At 50.4% G+C, this 20,977-nt stretch overlaps 1 protein-coding gene and 1 long non-coding RNA gene across 4 annotated transcripts in view; both read left to right on the top strand.

Moving 5' to 3' along the window:
- Nucleotides 1-12,785, top strand: part of BMP1 (bone morphogenetic protein 1) — an 85,131-nt gene extending 72,346 nt beyond the window's left edge. For 2 of the 3 annotated variants that reach the window (XM_054018501.1, XM_054018502.1), the window contains exons 16-20: nucleotides 8,492-8,617; nucleotides 8,902-9,029; nucleotides 9,537-9,750; nucleotides 10,449-10,699; nucleotides 11,834-12,785. In XM_054018501.1, coding sequence (XP_053874476.1) covers nucleotides 8,492-8,617; nucleotides 8,902-9,029; nucleotides 9,537-9,750; nucleotides 10,449-10,699; nucleotides 11,834-11,968 — 854 coding nt within the window. In that variant the 3' untranslated portion in view covers nucleotides 11,969-12,785. Of the gene's footprint in view, nucleotides 1-7,394; nucleotides 7,786-8,491; nucleotides 8,618-8,901; nucleotides 9,030-9,536; nucleotides 9,751-10,448; nucleotides 10,700-11,833 lie in introns of those variants that run through there. The other variant, XM_054018503.1, reaches the window with a different exon arrangement.
- Nucleotides 27-7,388, top strand: LOC128831765 (uncharacterized). Its single transcript, XR_008443851.1, has 3 exons — nucleotides 27-3,300; nucleotides 3,822-4,439; nucleotides 6,137-7,388. It is a non-coding gene; the product is annotated as an uncharacterized LOC128831765 (long non-coding RNA).
- Nucleotides 12,786-20,977: the final 8,192 nt, after the last annotated feature.

Consider the following 20,977-nt stretch of genomic DNA (forward strand, 5'->3'; position numbering starts at 1 on the left):
CCTGCGGCCTGGGTGTCCTCTGTCCCTCCACCCCCACCCTATCGCTAACCAGCTCCAGCCGCTTACCTATGCCTAGAGGGTGCAGTCCCTAGCCCCTTTCACTGGAGGACACTCTGCTGCCTCCAGGAAGTTCTATGCAGATGCTTCCCCTGCCCCACCTGCAGCTGCACCGGAGAGCCAGGAAGGAGTGGGGAAACATGTTCGAGGTTCTGCAGCTCATTCCAACTAGGAGCAATGGCCAGATCCTCAGCTGGTGTAAACCAGCATCAGTGCTACACTGATTTACACCAGCTGAAGATTTGGACCAAAATCCCGGCCAGGCCCCTGTTTAAGGAAATTGGCTAAAAAAAACAACCCCCAACTAAGGCTGTTTCCAAAACTCTCCGTTTAATAGGCAAAATCACTGTCCCTCTGGAGTTAGTTCCTGTGGGTCCCTGTATGCTATGGGGTGTGTACAGTGTATGGGTCACAGTCTGCCCCATTACAGGGGTAAATCCAGAAGATGCTGAAGTGGCTGCAGGTCTGCACCAGCATCATGGAGGTGGAAATCTGGCCCAGTGTACTTAGGCCCAGATCCTCAGGTATTCAGGCACTGAACTCCTATTTAAAACACTGCGAGTCCGGTGCTGGACTATCTTCGAGGATGTGGGCATCACGGCTTACTCTGGTCCTCATTCCGCCACCCTCGCTCATGCCCGGTGTGCAAGTGCAGTCAATGGCAAAAAGACAGGACTCACCGTGAGTGAGGGCAGCAGAATGTGGCCTTGTGTGTGTCAGATATAGCCAGACACCCCCTGGAATGAGCCCGGGCAGCCCCAGTGGATCCCTCTGTGCCGAGTTCAGCAGTGACGTAAAGCTGCACTGTTACCAGGGTAAGTTATACACACTGGGCTAAATTCGGCTGTCAGCAACATGGCCTCAGCTCCCGTTGACTGCTGTGTGTGGCTAAGGATACGTCCATATAGCAGTCAGGGGATGACAGGCTCTAAGTAAGGGATACGTGCCGGCTAACACAGCCGTATGCCAGCTCATGCCTATGGGCCTTCATTCGTTTCAAACAAACTTCCCACATGAGTATTCCTCCAATGCAGGAAGCCTGGGCATTGTCCACTCCCAGCTAGGAAAGCTTTTAGTGGCATTGTCTACACAAAGACTGAGTGCGTGGCCAGCTGGGGTGTGAATCTACAGCCTGCCGCACACTAAGGGGCTGGGTGGACCCTGCTACCACGCACTAAAATTTCCCTAGTGCACTTTGGCACCTTGCTGCTTGAAATTCCAGCTTGCCACGCGCTAGGTCTCGGAATAGACACGCCCACATGCTTTTTATTTCATTTGCAAGGCTAGACGTTGAAGTCAGCCTCTAAACCTTTAGCCCCTGCAGTCAATTACAGGTGCAAAACTGCCAGAGCAAATGACAGAACCAGCGTACGGCTCCAGAACCAGTTGTCACTGCCTGCCTGACTTTAAAAGATGCTGAGCTCCCACAGGGCCAGATGAAGTTAATGGGGCCTGCCGGTGCTCAGCACCTCTGTAAATCAAACCCCAGATATCTAAGTGCTGTCATTTGTATATGGAATTATTAATGATGTGTATTGCAGTAGCACCTAGGAGCCTTAGTCATGGACCTCTTGTGTTAGGCACTGTACGAACACAGAACAAAGAGAGGCCCTGCCCCAAAGAGATGGGGCACAACTAATCAGATGGCCCTGCCATCTGATTAGTTGTGCTACATTTAACAGGACGACTCCTGGGAAAGCAATGAGCTGCCCTAGCCCCTGACCTGCCCTTGGTGCTGGCCTTCCCTTCCCAGGGCACTGCATTCTCTAGCATTATTGTATCATAACAGCTTCAAGGAATTTGAGCTATCCGAGTGGGCCACTTCTCGCCTGGGCTACGAGTGTCTCCTCTCATCGCCACCTCCGCTTTGCCTCCCTCCGCGGTGCATCCCAATCCCTGGCTCTGCTTTGACGATGGCACTGTCTGCTCAATGCCTTTGGCAGTTGTCCCTCCTACGGCCACGCTGGGAACGTGGCAAAGCATCTGCGCTCCTTCTCTGCTTGAGGGTGTCCCCTCTCTTCCTCCTCTTGCTGGGATGTGTGCTGATCTAGAATGGACTAAAAACTCTCCCTACTTTCCTCGACTAGTAACAGCGGTGAGATATTGACCCGTCCTACTGTCTTGGCTATGCAGGGTCATTTGGATCCCTGGCTTGTACCTTATGCAGCAATGGAATTGTACTGGGTCTAAGTCTAAGGCATTGCACAGGGTTTAAGTCTAGGCAGGATTTGTCCTGAGATCCCTTAATTATGCCGTGGTGGTGAATCATCTTTGATACATGTAGCCATTCAGCTGCCTACGCTCCTTGGGTTGGGTCTCCTTCCTTTAAAGCAGACAGGGAATGTTGGGACAGTTCCAGTGAAAACCATTACCTGCTTATTTCCTGTGTGGTGTGTGTCTTTCTCTTCTTTCCTACACCAATGCCTTGGAAGCAGTGTTAGCTTTTGGAAATCCTTTATCCACTTCTTTAAAAAAACCAAACTCCTGGGTGAGCTGTCCAGCTGATGTAAATCAGCGTAGCTCCATGGAAGACCAGCTGAGGGGCTGGCTCAAGGACCCCAATTCATTTTTGTTTAGGACGGGTTTTAAGTCTGGACAGGATTTGTCCTGAGGTCCCTTCATTACGTTGCAGCTGCAAATCGTCTTTGATACATTTCATACATGTTTAGGACATGGTTATCTTTAAGCGCATGCTGAAGTCCCAGTGAAGTCCAAGTGACTGAAGGACGTGTTTAAAGGGAAGCACATACTTCTTGAATAGGGATGGATTTAAGCATATGCCTAAGAGCATTCCTGAATTGGGGCCAAGGAAAGTAGAGCAATGATGACAAACTCCTTGAATCCCCAATGGATTCCTCAAGGTCCTGGCCCCTTCAAGCCATCTGCCTGAGCAGTTTTGCCCCCAAAGCTCAGAGAATTTCCTACAGCTCCTGATGAGCACCCTGCCCCATCCCATGCTGCCACAGGAGACGTTCCAAAGAACCCATCCAACAGGGCTTCGGCAGCTCCTATAGCACCATCATGTTGCTTGTTAATCAAAGCCTTCTGCAGCGGCTGGAATGAATGAAGAGCCAATGGACGGGCTGCGGGTATGGTATTTTTGTTTTATTTTTTTAAATGAAAACAAGGCAAGTAAGGTAATCCGGCCTGGCCCAGCCGACAGGAATCGCCACCATCCAACAAAGAACAACCTCAGATAAGCTTCAGCAGCTGATCATCCAGCAGGATTGCCGAGGCATCCGGGTAAGTGTCTTATTCTCCTCTACTTCCTAGCTTAATGGCCTGCTCCTGGATCCTTTAGTCACCTAGGTGAGTGAAATCAGGGCCCTGCTGAAGTCAATGGGAATTTCATCATTGACTTCAATAGGGTCAGGATTTCACCCGTTCGTTTAGTGGCACTACTTGGGTGGGAAGGGGCTGCAGGATCCCAGGCGCCGGTTTAGGTCTTTCTCAGCCTTTTGATGTGCCTTGTGTTTGCTCCCCTGCCCCATCTGCCATTGTAGAAACACAGCATTCCCCAAAGACTTCCCAAATCGCACCTATCCACCCACAGAACAATTCAGATCCGTGGCTTTATAACTGCGATGGCCACTACACACCCTTGTTCACATTTTGTGGCATCTAGGGAACCGTAGGTGACTTCTCAGGGAGCCCCCAGTTTGTCCCATGGGTTCTACTCGCTGGAACGTCCTCAGGCTGTGGATTACCAGAGGTGCCCGCTGCTAATGAGGCCATAAAAATATCCCTTCTCTCTCTTCACTCAGGTCACAGCAAGATGAAGCTGGAGGACACAAAGAGAACTGGATTCCCTATTTGGTGTATCACCCCTATTTACTCCCAGAATATTCTATTGTTACAGTCCAACACCAGGCAGGGCCAACCATGAGCAGCTCCCAGATGTTTGTTTGGCTGGCTGGTCTCCTCTCTAAATGTATTCTTATACCCTTGGTCCTCTCTGGAGTTCTTGGGCCACTCATGCTCCAGATTCAGGCAGGAAGCAAAGCCTGGCCGCCACTGTCCGGTTGCACAGGAAGGAACCCTCCCATCTTTGTGACTGAGTCGTGTTCCTCACCTCCTGTGCTACTTTGGGAGCTGGGGATAAGCAGAGGCAGCTGGCAGGAGGCAGATCACTCTGGATTCTACCTGAGAAAACGCTGGCTGGGACCAGAACTAATGGCATGGGTTAATGTGGGTGCGTAAGTTAGACAAGTAAACGTGATCAGCAAGAGAGAGAGCCGTGGTGGAACAGCAGCTGTTGACCACCCGAACAGAAGACATTGGCTGGAATGTCCTATTCCTTAGCAGGTGCTGCAGAGTCTTGGTGCTTATCTAACCACGCTTAAGGAACCATTTCCACTGGAGCTGCCAGTGTCAGTGCTCAGGTAAGCTCCCCTTCTAATGTCCCTTCCACACTGGAGCATTGCTTCACAGCTGTATGTTTGTGTGATTCAGTACCTCTTGGGCTTAGGTATCTTTCTGGCCTTTCATTACTATTGTGCAGTGTTATCTGCCTACTTGTTGCCCTCCATCCCAGTGGTGGCTGCATTTCATCACCCGCTACATGTGGCCCTGCTCCAGGAAAGCACCTAAGCATATGCTTAACGCTGGAAGTCAGTGGGACTTAAGCACGTGCTTTGGCCAATGGTGTGCTTTCGTGAATTGGGGTGTGTGTCTCTACAAACGGGTGTATACAGCCCAATGCTGCATCGCTCGATTGCGGTGGGATGCAGACGGAAAGCAGAATTGGGGCCAGAGTTTGTAAGGTGCTTTGGGATAAATGTCAGACGATATCGTTATTGCTGATTATTTATTTTCAATGAACGAACTGATAGAATAAACAGTTACTAAAGACAGCTTTCCAGTGGGCTCTTTTCCTATGAAAATTCTTTCTTTTATCTCCCCATCCCAGGTGTCCCTCCTGAAGGGGGTTTATTACGCACAGTTCCCTTTGCAGCCCCCTAGTCTTGATTGACACGCTTCTCCCCCCTGCTCTGTTTGCTGCCTGTACAGTTAGGCCTTTCAAAGCCCCCTCCTCTGCCGCATCATGAACTTTGAGCTTTCTGGTTATAAGCCCCCAGGAAACAGGTCTGGCCATGTGCAGCAGTGGGCGGTCAGAACAAGGGGGTACATATTGTTGCACATGGGAGTTGTAAAGGCACGTCACCCCTGTTCTTAACAGCAGCCAGGCTCGTAAGAGTAACTGGACCATGCATCATGCGAAACAGAGCCCTGCGTGCATGTTTAAATAAAAGAACCTCCTGAATGCAGCCTGTAAGCGGTGTTTCACCTGGACCCTTGCACACGGGAGACACCTGGCTTCCTGGGGGGTGTTCTTTTCCCCACAAGACAGCACGGTCACACAAATTTTGCTATTCTTTGTATTATAGTAGCACACCTAAAGGCTCTAACTGAGATCAGGCTCCTATTGTGCTAGGCGCTGCATGTGCACAGAGTAAGGGACTGGCCCTGCCCGGCGGAGTTGACCATTTAAACAGACAAAGGAAGGACTGTTAAGCCCCAGTTCTACAGATGAGGAACTGAGGCAGAGAAGTGAAGCAACTGGCCCAAGGCTGCATGGGGAGTCTGGGAACAGAGCCTGGGTCCCACGAGTCCCAGTGCGATGCCTTAACCATAAGACCAGCCTTTTGCTCCAGCAAACCTTTCCTGCATTCGTGCTGTCTTGTGGGGAAAAGAACAGCCCCCCGGAAGCCAGTTGTCTCCCGTGCGCAAGGCTCCAGGTGAGACACCGCTTATAGGCTGCATTCAGGAGGCTCTTTCAAAGTGTTCCTGCATTCCTTGTTGACTAGAAATGGGTGCTTCTCGCAGACCAATCACTCTTGATGTTTAAACCCTTGACTGAGTGCTTGGCACTGTACAGAGCTAAAGGAACCACAGCCCCTGGGGGCTTACAGTCTGAACATGCAGTGCATGCGAGAGCTCACTGCAAGACCAGGGGCTGGGGCCGACTTACTGCTATTTTTAATACTTGGTTGTCTGCCCCCAGAGTCAGAATCTGCCATAAGTGGAAATCTCCAAATGCCCAGTCTTAACTGTCCTGTTATTGTTATTTGTATTCCAGTGGTGCCTCAAGACCACAGCCGAGATCAGGGCCGTGCTGTGCATATACATAGTGAGCAACAGTCCTTGCACAAAGAGCTCACCACCTAGACAAGGCTGACCAAGGGTGGGAGGGGAAACAAGAGGCCGAGAGAGGGGAAGTGTCTTGCCCAAGGTCACACAAACAGGTCAGTGGCAGAGCTGGTAAATAGAACCCAGGTCTCCTGGCTGCCAGTCCAGTACACTATCTGCGTCACCGTGCTGCCTCTTGACCTGTCCTACAGCCAAAGAAATTGCCCATAAAGATCATCTAACCTTCCCGGCTGGAAGCCCATGGGGAGCCCTAAGTAACCAGCCTTCCTACACGTGCTCCAAAGCCTGGAGACAACGTCGCCTTTCAGGGAGTTCTGCTATGTGCAGGGGCAGGTCCTTCCCGTAATAATTGCAGCCAGGGTTCAGCGGAGCAGAGGTAAGTGGGCAGGCGGGAGGATCTCCACACACCATCCCGTTCCAGGTGCCCAAAGTGCAAACAACGAAACCTCAAATATGGTCTTCCAAAACCTCCTCCAAATTAACACTCTGCAAACCGTGGGCAGTTCCTGTGCCTTCTCAGTTATCTATCTGGAGGGCTATCCCCCACGATGCTCATGTCCCCCACAGGAACAATGTGGAATTTGTATTGGCTTTTAGCAGGCGACAGCTAGTGAAGACTTTATTTGACTGATAGCTTGAAAGGGCCAATTTGCTCCCAATACTCCCTTGTCTCAAACCTCTCTGGAGTCTGCCAGCCCACCTCTGCCTCCTTGCATTCTCCTCTATGCAGAGCTAAAGCTGTGTTAGACCAGCGAATGTAGGATAACATGGGAAAGGAGGAGATGCTTCTGCCCTGAAAGGAACACTCCCCCAAGCGCCTTTAGGGGGTGCTGCACCAGAAAGTTCCTCCCGACTGGCCCATTCATCACTTAATGCTGGAGCTAAAGTTTGCTTTCAAGAGCCAGAGGGAAAGGGCGGGGTGTGACTCCGTGGGCTCCGGTAGATCTTGACGCCTTTCCCTTGTGCTGTGCCTCTCCTGTAGTTTGGCAGCAGTAGCTGTGTCTGTGCTTCCCCTTTTGTTCGGCTCTGTAACACTTGCTACTGAGTATGGCCCCCGCTCTCTGCATGTCCCACTGCCCCCCAGCCCTTTACTTGGCTCCCTTACCTTGGTGTCCAACTCTCCTTCCGGGCACAACAGCACCGATTCATTTTAAATTTTCTCTCTCTCTCCCTCTCTGTCATTTCAGAAACGAAGCAGCAGCCGCAGCCCCCGAAAGCTCGCCCACCCGGCTTGAAGTTCCGCCTGCAGAAAAGAATACGAGGCCCTAAAGGAACCCGGCCAATCCTCCGTTCAGTTCCTCAGGAACACCACTGCCCCTCCAAAGGATCCAGGGAACAGGGAACCAATGTCCTTCCGTTCTGTCCTAGTTCACAGCCTCGCTCAGAGAGTCGCCCAGGCCCCAAATTCCTTGCTTGACAGAACTGGTTGTTGGCTTTTTATTTTTTTTTATTCACCATTGTTTTTAGACTCCTCTGGTTTGTCATTGACCAGTTGACCTTTATTTCCAATTTTTATTGTGTCTGTGACATTTCCTATTGATAAGTAAAGAAGGACACCATGTCCTGGTCTTTCTTGCATCTTTGGTTGTCCTTGTGTCTGTTTTTCTACCTACCCGTCTGTACAGTAAGCAGGTAATGGTTGTGTCCCATATATATTGAATTGATTTCCATATGGAGTTAGCACAGGGAAAGATTTGTAGACACGGAGCTTGGTTCTCCTCTCGCTTGCACTAGTTTTGTGCTTCAATCACTGCATTCGCTTTGGTGGAAGTGAGAGTCAGGGTCAGGCCCATAGATCTGGTTGCTGCTGGAAATAAGAACTTGCTTGTCTGATAGTTTCCTTCCACTGATAGCTGAACGTTTCGAGTCCAGGTCCAGGGACTTTCAGTAGCAGAGCACTCAGAGTCTGGGAATAGTGAGTGAGGTATCATTTAGGCACTAGTTGGCACAATTTGTCTCCATGGAAGATGTTTCCACTCGAACAGTCGGTGGTACGGATTGAGGTCCCTTAAGCTGATGTTCACCCCAGTGCAGAAAGGTCATAGGGAGGCCCTGGACACCAATTCAGTCATGGAATTTAAGTGGGATTTTGCAATGCACAGAACCTTGTGAGTGAGCCTTCTGCACTGGGGGTGAGTCTGGCCCTTTCTGAACGGCTCAGCTGCCCTAGATTTCACCCCATTGAAAGGGCCGTCCATTGCAATGCTGGCGATTCACCGTAACCCAGCAGGGAACAATACCTAGGCCCTGCTAAACCAAGGACTGCTTCTTTTCTTCTCCTTAGACAAAGATGAATGTTCGAAGGATAATGGAGGGTGCCAGCACGACTGCCTAAATACCTTCGGCAGCTACCAGTGCCAGTGCCGCAGCGGCTTTGTGCTGCACGACAACAACCACGATTGCAAAGAAGGTATGTGTGTCCCCAGGACGGCAGGGAAGGTTCGGTTGGCTTGCTGGGCTTCTCAGTGCACAAGGTCTCTGAAAGGTTTGCTGCCAGTGTCCTCTGGACCGTGCACAGGTTTCCCCATCTCTTCATTTTTCCCAGCAACAAGGGGCTGGCGAGGGGATAAACAGCTTAGCTGGCCCTTTGGGAGTGTTGGGTGAGTGAGTTTGGGGGGTGGAGGAAGGATGGAGAAATGACCCTTTGGGGGATAGCCCCTGGCTGACTCCTTCTCTGGGATCCTCTTCCTGCAGCCGGCTGTGATCACAAGGTGACGTCCATCACTGGTACCATCACCAGCCCTAACTGGCCCGATAAGTACCCGAGCAAGAAAGAGTGCACCTGGGCAATAACTACCACACCTGGGCACCGCGTCAAACTGGTAATGTATAGAGCAAGGGACTACCAGCAGAAAAACACACATGTGTTATAGTGACCGCAGCCACCGGTCCCTGTGTGAAAGATAAGACATCTAGGAATTTCCAGTCCGCTTCAGACCAATGGTCTGTCTAGTCCATTGTCCTCTCTCCAGCTATGTCCAGTACCAGATGCTGTGCAGGGAGGTGTATAGCCTCTATAATGGACAATGGAGCCATGACACACATGGGAGGAAGGGGACAATTATGCAGTAACATCCCCAGGGGACATTTCTTGTTAATGTTGCTTTGAGAGCAAATGGGATGGGAGTAGATTGCAGACAAGATGACCTCTGCACAGGGAAATTGCCGGCTGCGTCCAGACTAATGTGGCTCCTAACAGCATAGCCAGAGATGTGCTGTGTATGGGACTTGGAATGGCCCCCCATCACTGTTGTGACTTGAGATCCATAGAACTTCGGTGCTTTGCCACCTACTGTCATTGTTTCCCTCCGTCTCCTTCCCTCTCCCAGACCTTCACAGAGCTGGATGTTGAGGGTCATCAGGAATGCACTTATGACCACCTGGAGGTTTACAATGGGAAAGATGCCAAGGCTCCAGTCCTGGGCAGGTTCTGTGGGGCTAAGGAACCGGACCCCGTCATCTCCACCAGCAACAAGATGTTCCTCAAGTTCTTCTCTGATAACTCCGTCCAGAAGAAGGGCTTCCAGGCCACCTATTCAACAGGTAACTGGGTTTTTGTTTACTTGGTGTTTGGTTCAGTGGCAGGTCCCTAAAACCTTCGGAGAGTCGTGGTGATGTCAGGCCAGGTGTGAAGCTCTGGTCCCAGAAGAGAGGGGCTGGAATATTATCCCACTTCACCCTTGTGTCTCCCTAGGAACTGTGGTGCTTTAAAGACTCCGAGGCTTGGCGTGGTTCAGTATTTTGTATAAGGTGTTAAATGTGTGGAGAGAGGCAAGGGGAGGAGAAGAACAGAGAGATTAGGGGTCATCGGCTGATAGTAAAGCAACGTTGAGAGGCGCAAGCAAAGCAGCTGCCGTGTTTCTTTTTGAAGTCACAATTTTGGGGGGCAGGATGGCTCAGGAGATCAGTGCTGGGACAGGGAGCCATTCACTTCTGCATGGCCCTTCTGGCCATCTATCTCACGGCTGCTCAGCAGATCCTGTGCAAAAAACACCCAAGGTTGGCAGACTAAGCAGAGAGGCCAAAGGCTGGATGGGGCCAGAAACTGAGCTCCACTCTCCCTCCTTCCATAACACACAGATGGGGTGGGTGTTTGAGCTCCAGGATAGAGAGAGGCCCCCCGGGGCTGCCAGAGGGAAAACATTAGGAAATAGAGAAGAAAGGAGATGACCCTCTCTGGCAATAGGTGCCCACCCTTCTTCACCTCCTTGCTATGCGCGTGTGTGTGTTCTTACTTCCAGTCTGCGGGGGCCAGATGCGAGCTGAGGTGAAAACTAAGGACCTGTACTCACACGCTCAGTTCGGAGATAACAACTACCCTGGGGGCTCGGACTGCGAGTGGGTGATTGTAGCGGAGGAGGGCTACGGGGTGGAGCTCATCTTCCAGACCTTCGAGATCGAGGAGGAGGCCGACTGCGGGTACGACTACATGGAGCTCTTCGACGGCTATGACGGGACAGCGCCACGCCTGGGGCGCTACTGCGGATCCGGGGTAAGCTCCTCTGCTGTGCTCACTTCCTTCCCACCCCTACCCTGCTTGGCCCCAGAAGGAGGGGAAAGCTGCACCACATCCCGGAGTGAAACCATGCGTCGCATGGCGCTCTGAGCCAAGAACTGATTGTTCGGTTTGGTGGCTGAACGGAAAAATCCAGGGGAAAAACCAAATGTTTTTGTTTGACCCAAAATGAATTTTTTCCCAAGGATTTTATTATGGTTTGTGGTGGTCTCCAGCCTTTTTTTTTTTTTTTTTTTTTTTTTTTAAGTTTAAGCAAATCTAGCTAAATTTCTAAACAAAAGTCAAAAAGGTTTGTTTCGAAAATGTCTAAACGAACCCTTTTGACTTTTTCTACTTTTTTTTTTCATTTGTTTTGAGACTAAACTATTCACTGAATTCAATCTGGATTTCCAACCCGGATAGGGGGTGGAGTCTGGACTGAAAAATGCCTTTTTTGGCAAATAAACTAGACCCTGAAAAAAAAAAACTGGCCCAGCTCTAGTACTCAGCTACTGCAGAGATGGGCACAGTGTAAGAGCCTATAGAGAATGGAATAACCAATGATAATGCAAAGCACGGCAAGCCCATTGGAGGAGAGGGGGAAACACCTACCCCTGGCGGGGAAGCGATTGAGCTTTCAGAGCTGGGGGAGAAGTGGTTGAGACTAGGGAGGGATATTTCAGTTTAACTTGGGTCCATTAGGAAAGAGAGGTAAGCCAAACAGAAATCAGTGTCCACCCAGCGTCCACCCATTGAACTAACCCAGTTCAGGTGGGTGCATAGATAAGCCTTATGCTGCTAGCCCAGTGGCCACCTAGGCTCAACTGTGCCAGTGGACGCCGCCTCAAGCAATGTGGGGTGTAAACTGCCCTACCCCAGGAGTTGTCCTGGGATTTAGCCCTTGCTGTCACCCCCTGGTGCCTTCGCCCTGCTCCCTCCTGGCTCCAGGGCTGTTGATGGTTTGCTGCTGACCTCCCTCAGCAGCAACTTATGAGGAAGGGGAAGATGAGCCCAGCCATCCCAGAGAGCCTGTCGACTCTCTGGCCCCTGCAGTCTCTCACCCTCTGGGTCTATGAGGGAGAAACAGTGTGCCCTGACTGACTCTCTCCACTCCGTTGCCTCCCTCTCCAGCCCCCGGAAGAGGTCTCCTCCGCCGGCGATTCGGTGATGATCAAGTTCCACTCGGATGACACCATCAACAAGAAGGGCTTCCACCTGCGGTACACCAGCACCAAATTCCAGGACACTCTGCACACAAGGAAATGAGGCCCCACGGCCACCAGGGCCCTCGCCACCCCACGCTGGAGGGACAGTTCTTTTCTGTATAGAACAAATACATGCGCGGGGAGGTGGGGGGAACCAGACAGACTGGATGGAGAAACACACAGTGAACCTCAGCACTAAGACACACTCACACAGAGGCTAAGGCACAGTCAGCTGCTGGCACCAACCAGATGGAGGGGGGGGTGTCTTATCTCTTTAAATATCCATTCCTGGGCCTCTTTTTGTTCTTTGAAGCAGGGGACCGCCCAAGCCAGCAGCAAATGTTCTTCTTAACCACTTTGCAACTACCGTTGATGAATCGATTGTATCCCCCAACTCCCATAACCCCCCACCCTCCCCGGGAGGTATCGCTTAATGCAGGAAAGTCCAACTGTATGGCAGATGTTTTCCTTTCTAAACTTGACAAAGCAGGTATCAGCTCAGCTCTCTGAATGTACAAACCCCATAGGAGTGAAGAGCCCAGCAAACACACAGAAGCTGCTGGCTATCTTTTGTAACGATGTAATAAAAACTCTATCTTGTAAGGGGATGGCCATCGGCCTCTTTAACTCTCGTCTGTTTGGGGTTTTGTTTTAGTGATGCTCTTCTGAGAGACACCTAATGTATCGGAGTCCTTTTCCCCAAATGTACGTTCGTTCTTTTTAAAAGTCTGATCTCCAGTTGGAGTGTTGTCTTCTTTCATGACACATCAGTTGATCTAGAGACAGCCTCAAAAGCAATTGCGGGAAGGAGCCAGGCGCTACCTCCGGTCCCACTTGGAAAATCTGCATCTAATAAACGGAAAGTGTTGCAAACAAAACTGCCTGGAGTCCTTGCTGGTGTGCGCCTGCTATCCAGGTATTCCCATCTGTCCTCACTCTCTTTTGGATCCTTTTTGGATCCGCTTTCATCCTCTGCCATCTGGTGGTTGTTTCCAGCGATGCTGTCACTTTCTGGGGTCTTGCTTTGCAGAAGCCATTGTCTCATTGGGTTCCAGTGGTGCTGGATCCTTCTTGGGAGCAATCCTAATCTCTTGGATCCTATGCTCGTGCCTGTTCTCCAGCTCTGCCGTCTCTTTCGGGGCTCCTGTGGTAGTGTTCTGCTCTCCAGATGTTTCCAGCTGTGATCTCTCTTGTGTGGATCCTTTTCTGCAGCCTTCTGTATCTCTTAATCTTCCATGGGTCTGATTCTCCTTTCACACTCACGTTAATCTGGATGAATTCTAGTGGACTCAATGAAGAGTGTCCACTATATGGTAAATGAGAAGACTAAAAAAGGCTCTATCTATCTGAGGCTTGAGTCAGCAAAACAATTAAGCAGTTGCTTAAAGTTAAGCGAGTACTTGAGTGCTTTGCTGATTCAGGGTCTTTGGGAGACAGGAAAGGCTTTATTGATCATATTTAATAAGTACTTTTTAAACATGTTTTTATATTCAAATAACATTTCCCCTCGCCCCATGTTGTAAGGGAAATAGCAGGAAAATATTACAGAGAAATTAAGAGAGACCTATAAGGTAACACGGGCATTTACAGTCAGCAAGGAGCAGAGTCCTGGGTCTGAACCCTGGCACGTCTGCATCTCAGGTTTGCTAATATGAAATGCTCAATCGCCGGCTCATTTTGCAGGAGGCGCCACACGTGCAATGCGAACCCGTGAGTGGGTCTCTCTGAACCAGAGACCCAAACTCCAGAGCGTCAAGAAAGCTCAGAGCCAGGGCTGAAGTGTGCAGTCCAGGCCAGCTCTGATTGCAACAGCCATTCTGAAGCTGAGGAGTTTTTAACTGAGGCTTGGAACAGATTTGTAGAGCTCCTTGTCAAATGCATGTCAAGGGCAAAATGCAGACACTTGGATCAAACTCTCCATTCTCAACCCAAACAGTCTCCAGAGTCCTTGTGGGCAGAGCAGTCACCAGCTCTGTCATGGGCGTGCGGGAGACACATGGGAAGGGAAACCACGCCCTGGAAACATTTATCCTCAGCTCTCCCAAACTCATCCCACTTCTCCTCCTCTGTATAATCCAAGAAACAAGCTGAAGTTTGATATTGCCTCCATCCCCTTGCCCAAGCCTGCCTGTCCCTCTTCCATTCTGTCTTGTGTCTCTCTCTACATGAGCTGCCTGGATGGCTTCTCTCCTGTGGCTCTGAGAGTAATACAGTGCTTTTCCTCCAGAAGGCTCCCAAGGCACTTTGTGAGCCCCATAAAGGGTATTAGCAACATTGGGAAACAGTTGCCCCTGGGGTGGGGTGGCAGCTCTGTCGACAGCTAGCCTACAGGGCTGTGGGAGATTGGGAGACAACAGCGGAAATACCGACTCCAAGTGCCAAAAGCTCTTAATGTCTTTGCAGAGGACACAGGATGTCAGCCTGCTCCAAAAGACACAGCCTGGGGTTTCATCTGATCTCCCTCGGAAGGATAAAGGTTAGATGCTCTAAGCACCACCAGAGACCTGCGTGGCCAAATCCTCAGACCCTCCCTCAGTTTTTAGGCAGCCCTTACTCAGCAAAACTGCCAGTAACTCCAACCAGAGTTTGCTTGATTAAGGAAAGAGCAACTGTGGACTAAAACCTGAGTCAGGACCTTGGGAATTGCATTGTTCTTTCCATCAGCTGCAGCATGTGCTGTAATTACCTTGCTAAGCAAACTGCTTCATTCAGAGTGTCCCCTCCATCCAAATGCTTAAGTTTCTCTTTTGCCAGCAGTAGCCTGTTGCTCCTTCCTCGGCCCAGTGGTGCTAGAAAAAGAGAATGGTGCCCAAATACTGTGACGTTGGATATCCTAGAGTAAATAGGGTGGATAGATTTGTTATCATTGACCTTTTCCAAAGCTGCATTTCGCTAGCCAGGGCCTAGCTGGGACCCCCCCCCTCTCTCATTTAACACATGAGAAGGGCAGGGAGGGCATGACCCCCCACAGGGCCGGCTCCAGGCACCAGCTTACCAAGCAGGTGCTTGGGGCAGCCACTTCGGAGAGGGGCGACACGTCCAGCTGTTCGGCGGCAATTCGGCGGACGGTCCCTCGCTCCTGCTCGGAGCGAAGGCCCTCCCGCCGAATTGCCGCCGCAGATCACGATCGCGGCTTTTTTGTTTGTTTGTTTGGCTGCTTGGGATGCCAAAACCCTGGAGCCGGCCCTGACCCCCCAGCACCAGGTCATGGCCCCCAGCTGGAGAACCCTTGAATTTAAGGATTCCATAAAACCGGTCACTGAACTTTGTCCCGAAAGTGATTAAACTGAAATCCACCTCTTGAAGGTCTCTGATGACAGCCTAGGTATGAAACATGCTTATGACATCACCCAGGCAGCTGCTGATGTCACAGAAACCCCAGTGCCGGGCACAATACTCTTAAGTGAAGGTGGTATGGAGATGGGTCAGGTGAGCAGGCAGGGAGCAGCATGAGACTCCAGAAAGAAAAATGGAAGGAAATGCACTACACCCCACGGCAGCTTTCCAAGAAGATTGGAGTCACCTACTCCATGGCCCAATTCATAGTGCAGAGCTATCGCAGGCCACAGCACGCCAAAGCTCGCCAACGTGTCACCCACCTTCAGCCAACTCCCAAAAAACAGAACGTGACTGTGTATAAGGCCCAGTGCACGTATTATGTCAGGACCAGGGGCCGAGGCCAGGAGTTAGCGGACTCTGACGCACCTTTGACATCTTGCTGCAGAGCAAAGGGGAAGGCGGAGGAGGATCTGTGTGGCTATGACGCTCCGTTGACATCTAATGCCAGGGGGAAGAGGGGAGCCAAGAATATGGGTGACTCTGATGTGCCTTCTCTTCACATCTGTTCAAGATCTTATTCCAGGGCCAAGTCCAGAAAGAAGGGCGTAAGCCCCTCCACATCCTATTCCAGACCGTGCAGGGGAAGAAGCTATGAGGCTTCTACTAGAAAAGCAAAATTTTCTAAAGGAAGGAGGGGAAGAAGGAGGCAAAATGTAAAAAGGAGAAAAGGAGCCCGGGGTGGGAGATACCAAAGGGCGAGAAAAGCTGTCCCTTTTGTGTCTTCAAAGCAGCCCTGCCAGAGAAGAGGCAGAGAAATACCCATAAACCTCCTTCTGGAGGTACCATTGAACATATACCTGGAGGATGAACAATGGGCAGTGAAAGGAGAGGAGAGGCAAACAGGCAAGAAACGGAGGAACAAAGGTGTTGCTGTCCAAGTCCCTTCCATCTGCACCACCGAGCTGGTAGCAACAGATGGCTATCAAACTGATTCTTCTTGCGGACACGGGGAATCCAGGACCAGGCAGTGGTCTGCAGCTGCATCTACGACTATAGCTGAGAGCCCAGAGGAGAGGAAGGATCCTATCCCTGAGGAGATTTCTTGTGAACATGGGGCTCGTCCAATAGGAGGAGAGGTCCCAGCAGAAATCAGCAAGGAATGCACTAGCTCTGGGTGGTGGGAAAGGATCCAAAACTGGCTGCTGTCCTTCGGAATGTATTTGGAAAATATAATAAAGTCCTAGCTCTCCCAGACAGATCCTTTCCTGTTTGCTATTGTTTCATTGGTCCCTAACGTGAGCATGTTTAGAGTGCTGAACCAGGGACCATCTGCATCACAGTGGGATGTGGGCACTTGCAGGTAGCCTGCTGTGAGCCGCGGGAGAATCTAGCTAGCTAGGCTTTGAGGACCTGATTTAAAGGCCACAGGAGTCTTTGCAGTGACTTCACTAGGCTTTGAATCAGGTCCTTATACAGCCCTCACTACCGACATCTGCTGAACACCTCACAGGCTGCATCCCAGGTGATGGGGATGATCAAGTGATTACCTGGTCCCTGGCCACAGCCCCATCGCCTGGAGGCAGCTTAATTAATCACAGGCTGGGGGCTGAACCAGAATCCCTTTAAAGGACCAGCCCATCCTGGGAGAGTCCCTTGGATTTTAGGGGCCCAACTTGAGACCTCTGACAAGGACCTGGTTTTCAGAGGGAGGGAGGGAGGGTAGGTAGCTGGGTGGGTAATAAACACTGTCTAAAAATTAGCCCCCGTTAAGGTATCTCAAGAAGAGCTAGGTGGGGAACAACAGTTCTCCATCCTGGCGGCGTTTTTGAGAGTTCCAACCTTTTTCCCATCCCGAATTGGGATGAAAAGTCAAAACTCCCAAAAACGTTTGTGACCTGACGATCTGAAAAATTTTTTTGTTTCGATAACTTTGAAACATCTCCTTTCCATTTCAACCTTTTTTTCCATTTTTAAAGCTTTTTTTTTTTTTAGTATAAATTAACTAAAACTTTGCACCGGAAAACGAAGGTGTTTGTTTCAGTAATGTCAAAGCGGGATGGTTCTACAATTTCAGAACTTGCCCTTCTCAAAGGGGGAGAGTTATCAGAACTGACCCTCCTCCACAAACAGTTCTAGCCCCAGCAAATTGACATTTTCTGACCAAAAAAACCTTGGGTTGGAAAACTCCCGACCAGCTCCACTCTCAAGTGGGGCACTTGGATGCATGAGTCGCTTTTGAAAACCTCAGCACACAATTGCTGCTCCTCGGAACCTCTGGATGGCACTTTGATTTAGGTGCCGCCAACTGCGGGGAATGTTGGCTTCATTTCTCCCTTTCCCTGACTCCCTTGCATCTGCCCAACTTGCATCTGGATTCAATCTCTTTTGGCCCTAACACTGTCTTTGTATCATTGCCCAGCCAGCCGTTAACATTTCAGCAGCCACAGTTCTGTCACTCAGAGAATGCAGCTTCTTTCAGCTCCCCGGGCTGTATCTCAGGGTTGACATCAAGGGCACACCCGGTCACCTGTGAAGCCTGATTTGCAATAATTTGCAGCCCAGTCCCAGTTTTAACCTGGTCCTTTCAATAGCTGTCGATCAGCCCTGTGCTAACTGGGCCAACTTTTAGGCAGAGACTGAGTGGGGAGAGCAGACCTGAAGCACATCTCTGCTGACTAATGAAATTTTGCGCTAACTAAGCTGGCCGATGTATATGTGCACCACTGCCCTCTACTGGATGGTATCTGAACTGCTCAGCTGTGTGGCATGAGTTATACTATTGATAACTACTAATAGAGATTTGATGGGTAGCATCAGCATCATCACACATGCATAGTCTACTGAGGACCACTGCACCAGCCAGAGTGACCACGCTTGATGGTATCGCACTAGGCCTTGTGTAGTGAAGTTCCCAGATCTGGCTCAATCCTGCAAATCCACAAATCCTTGGGATGGCCCTGCAAAGGGCTCCAGGTAGGGTCAATGGAGAGTTGTGGAGAGCATGGTTGCTGGGGTGTTTTTGTGCACCCTGGCAACGTGACCGAAGAGCATGCAAGGCTGCTTTTGAACTTAATAAGCGAAGAGAATTCGTCTGAAATCAACAAGATGAAATACAATGAGAATAAGCACAAAGTACTACACTGGGAAGGAAAAATCAAATGCCTAACTACAAAATGGGGAATAACTGGCTAGGCGGTAGTACCGATGAAAAGGATCTGGGGCTTATAGTGGATCACAAATTGAATATGAATCGTCAATGAGGCTATCATTCTGGGCTGTATTAACAGGGTGTTGTAGATAAGACATGGGAGATTCTTGTCCCTCTCTGCTGAGCACTGGTGAGGACTCAGGTGCAGTATTGTGTCCAGTTCTGGGCACCACACTTTAGGGAACATGGATAAATTAGAGAGAGTCCAGAGAAGAGCAACAAAAACAATAAAAGATTTAGAAAACCTGATCTATGAGGAAAGGTTAAAAAAACTGGGCATGTTTAGTCATGAGAAAAGAAAACTGATAACAGTCTTCCAGGGCCGGCTTTAGGCATCACGGGGCCTGATTTGAAGGAGCTGCCGCCGAAGTCCCGCCGCTGTCTTTGGCGGCAGCTCAATCGCTGTCACGGAGGAAGGACCCTCTGCCAAAATGCCGCCGAAGACAGCGGCAACGATTGAGCTGCCAACGACGACAGTGGCGAGACTTTGGCGGCAGCTCCTTCGAGACGTTGCAGGGTCCTCTTAGGGGCACGGGGCCCAATTCCAGGGAATCGGCTGAATCGCCCTAAAGCCAGCCCTGCAGTCTTCAAATATGTTAAGGGCTGTTATGAAGAGGATAGTGATCCATTGTTCTCCATGGCCACTGAAGGTAGGACAGTATAACAATGCAGGTAGTACACAGGTTTGATAGATCCTGAACTTTGTCTCAGCACAAAGATATTTTGGCATCCATAAGCGAGACGTGGACATCATGCAGCAGGCAGTGAGAAATACTGTGACTTTGAACGCGGCTTGCAGCCTAGGTAGATAAACTCATCAATCTCTCCACAGAACTCGCCTGCAACAGGGGCACTGCTGGCCCCACTCTGTGGTTCTGGCCCTTGATCTTCTGCCACGAGAAGCTCAACTCCATAATGGAGTGGCGCCTTGGAGACTTTGGAGGGGGGAGGCTGAAATACTTGAACTTCTCCACCAGCAAGGCAGTGTCGTCAGCAGAGTCCGATCAGTGAACACTTTTTCAACCACCCTTGATTCTGACATGTGGAGTGGGAAGTCCCAGTATCCAATCGATCGCTCAACACAGAATAGCGGCGGGAGGAGAATGCATCCCTGTCTCATGTTGTGTAGAAATGCGGCAAAAGTCATGAACCAAATGACAGTGGCCTGTGCTTTTACAGTAGCTAGCGCTGAGTTCTTTCTCTGCTGGTATCATCGTGAAGTTCTGCAGAGCCCTGGCATGCAGCACAATCCTGGCGTGGTTTTGTTTCACCACACCTTTCCGCTGGGGATCACAAACGATTATAACCAGTAAGCAGTGATTTGCAGTGAGATGCGTAATTCAACACATTCACTCCAGTTCCCTTCTGTTTGTCAGGCAGCTCCAGTCTGGGGGTTCACATCTGGTCTCAGAGGCAGTGGAGAGGGGTTGGGGTGGGGGAGTGAACCCAGCTGCCAATGTACCATGTATAATGTCCCCAAGCACAGATGTCATCTTGCTGGGGGCAAAGAGCAGGACACAGTGTGAGGCTGACACCCAAGAGAACACAGCAGAGGTAGGTAATTGAAATGGTGCAGAGATAACCAGTTCTTCGGCATAAATCTTGTTTCCTGGGAGCCTGGATTCAGGATTCTGCATTCAGGAGGTGGCCGCTGGCAGTCGTTTTCAGCACTTAAGATATGGGATATCCTCAGGTCCACGTGGGAAACAAAGGTGAGTCTAAAATGAGACATACTCCCCTAGGGAGGAGCAGATGGGAGGTAGGCTAATGCCCCTATGCACCTACACTCCCCCTGGACTTTGTTTAGTGCCTTTGCATTTCAGAAACAAGACAGCTTTGCGGCTCCCCCTTGTGACCTAACTAGCTAGTGACGGGATTAAGCTGGGGATGTGGGCAGGGGGCGGGGGGATTGTCAGCCTTGGAATAGCCTCCATCCTAATGTTTCTCCGAGGCTGGTTTGTTCTAAGTGTCAAGTGGCGTCTGTGTACTGCACTGTACAGTTCTGGGGTGGGGGGCAGCAGCGAGCAGTGGGGAATGGGGGCGGGGGTGGTCGAGAGTGGGGGCTGCTGAAGAGATGGAGTAGAGAGGGCACCGTTGCTAGGGGCATTGTGAGGGTGTTTGTTGCTAAGGAGCATAATAACGAGGGCACCTCTTACTGGGCAGGCGTGGCAGTGAGCTCTGATTGCAGCGGTGCTGCGGTGTTCAATAATATTTTTTCTTCTTTAGAGGGTGGGGAAAGATCATGGTTTTAAGTAATTTGCAATTTTCAGTGTCAGTTTTAGGACAGCTGCCGACATGGCTCTGTGTATGTGTGTGTGTACACACACACACCCACGCTCCTTGGAGAGACCTTCTTTAAAACCTACACGCCTCCCCTCTAGGTCCCAGGTTGTCTAGGGGGACAGAATCACACAGTTCTGCTATGAAAACAGGAAAAGGGAGCGGTGGGACTGGATATGCCTGTGTTTGCTGGTGGGTTACAGAGCTTCACCACTAGATGAAAAGGTTCAGAAAAGGGCAACAAAAATGATTAGGGGTATGGAATGGCTTCCGTATGAGAAGAGATTAATAAGACTGGGACTT

This window comes from Malaclemys terrapin, chromosome 2 (genome assembly GCF_027887155.1).
Source record: "Malaclemys terrapin pileata isolate rMalTer1 chromosome 2, rMalTer1.hap1, whole genome shotgun sequence".
NCBI lineage: Eukaryota > Metazoa > Chordata > Testudines > Emydidae > Malaclemys > Malaclemys terrapin.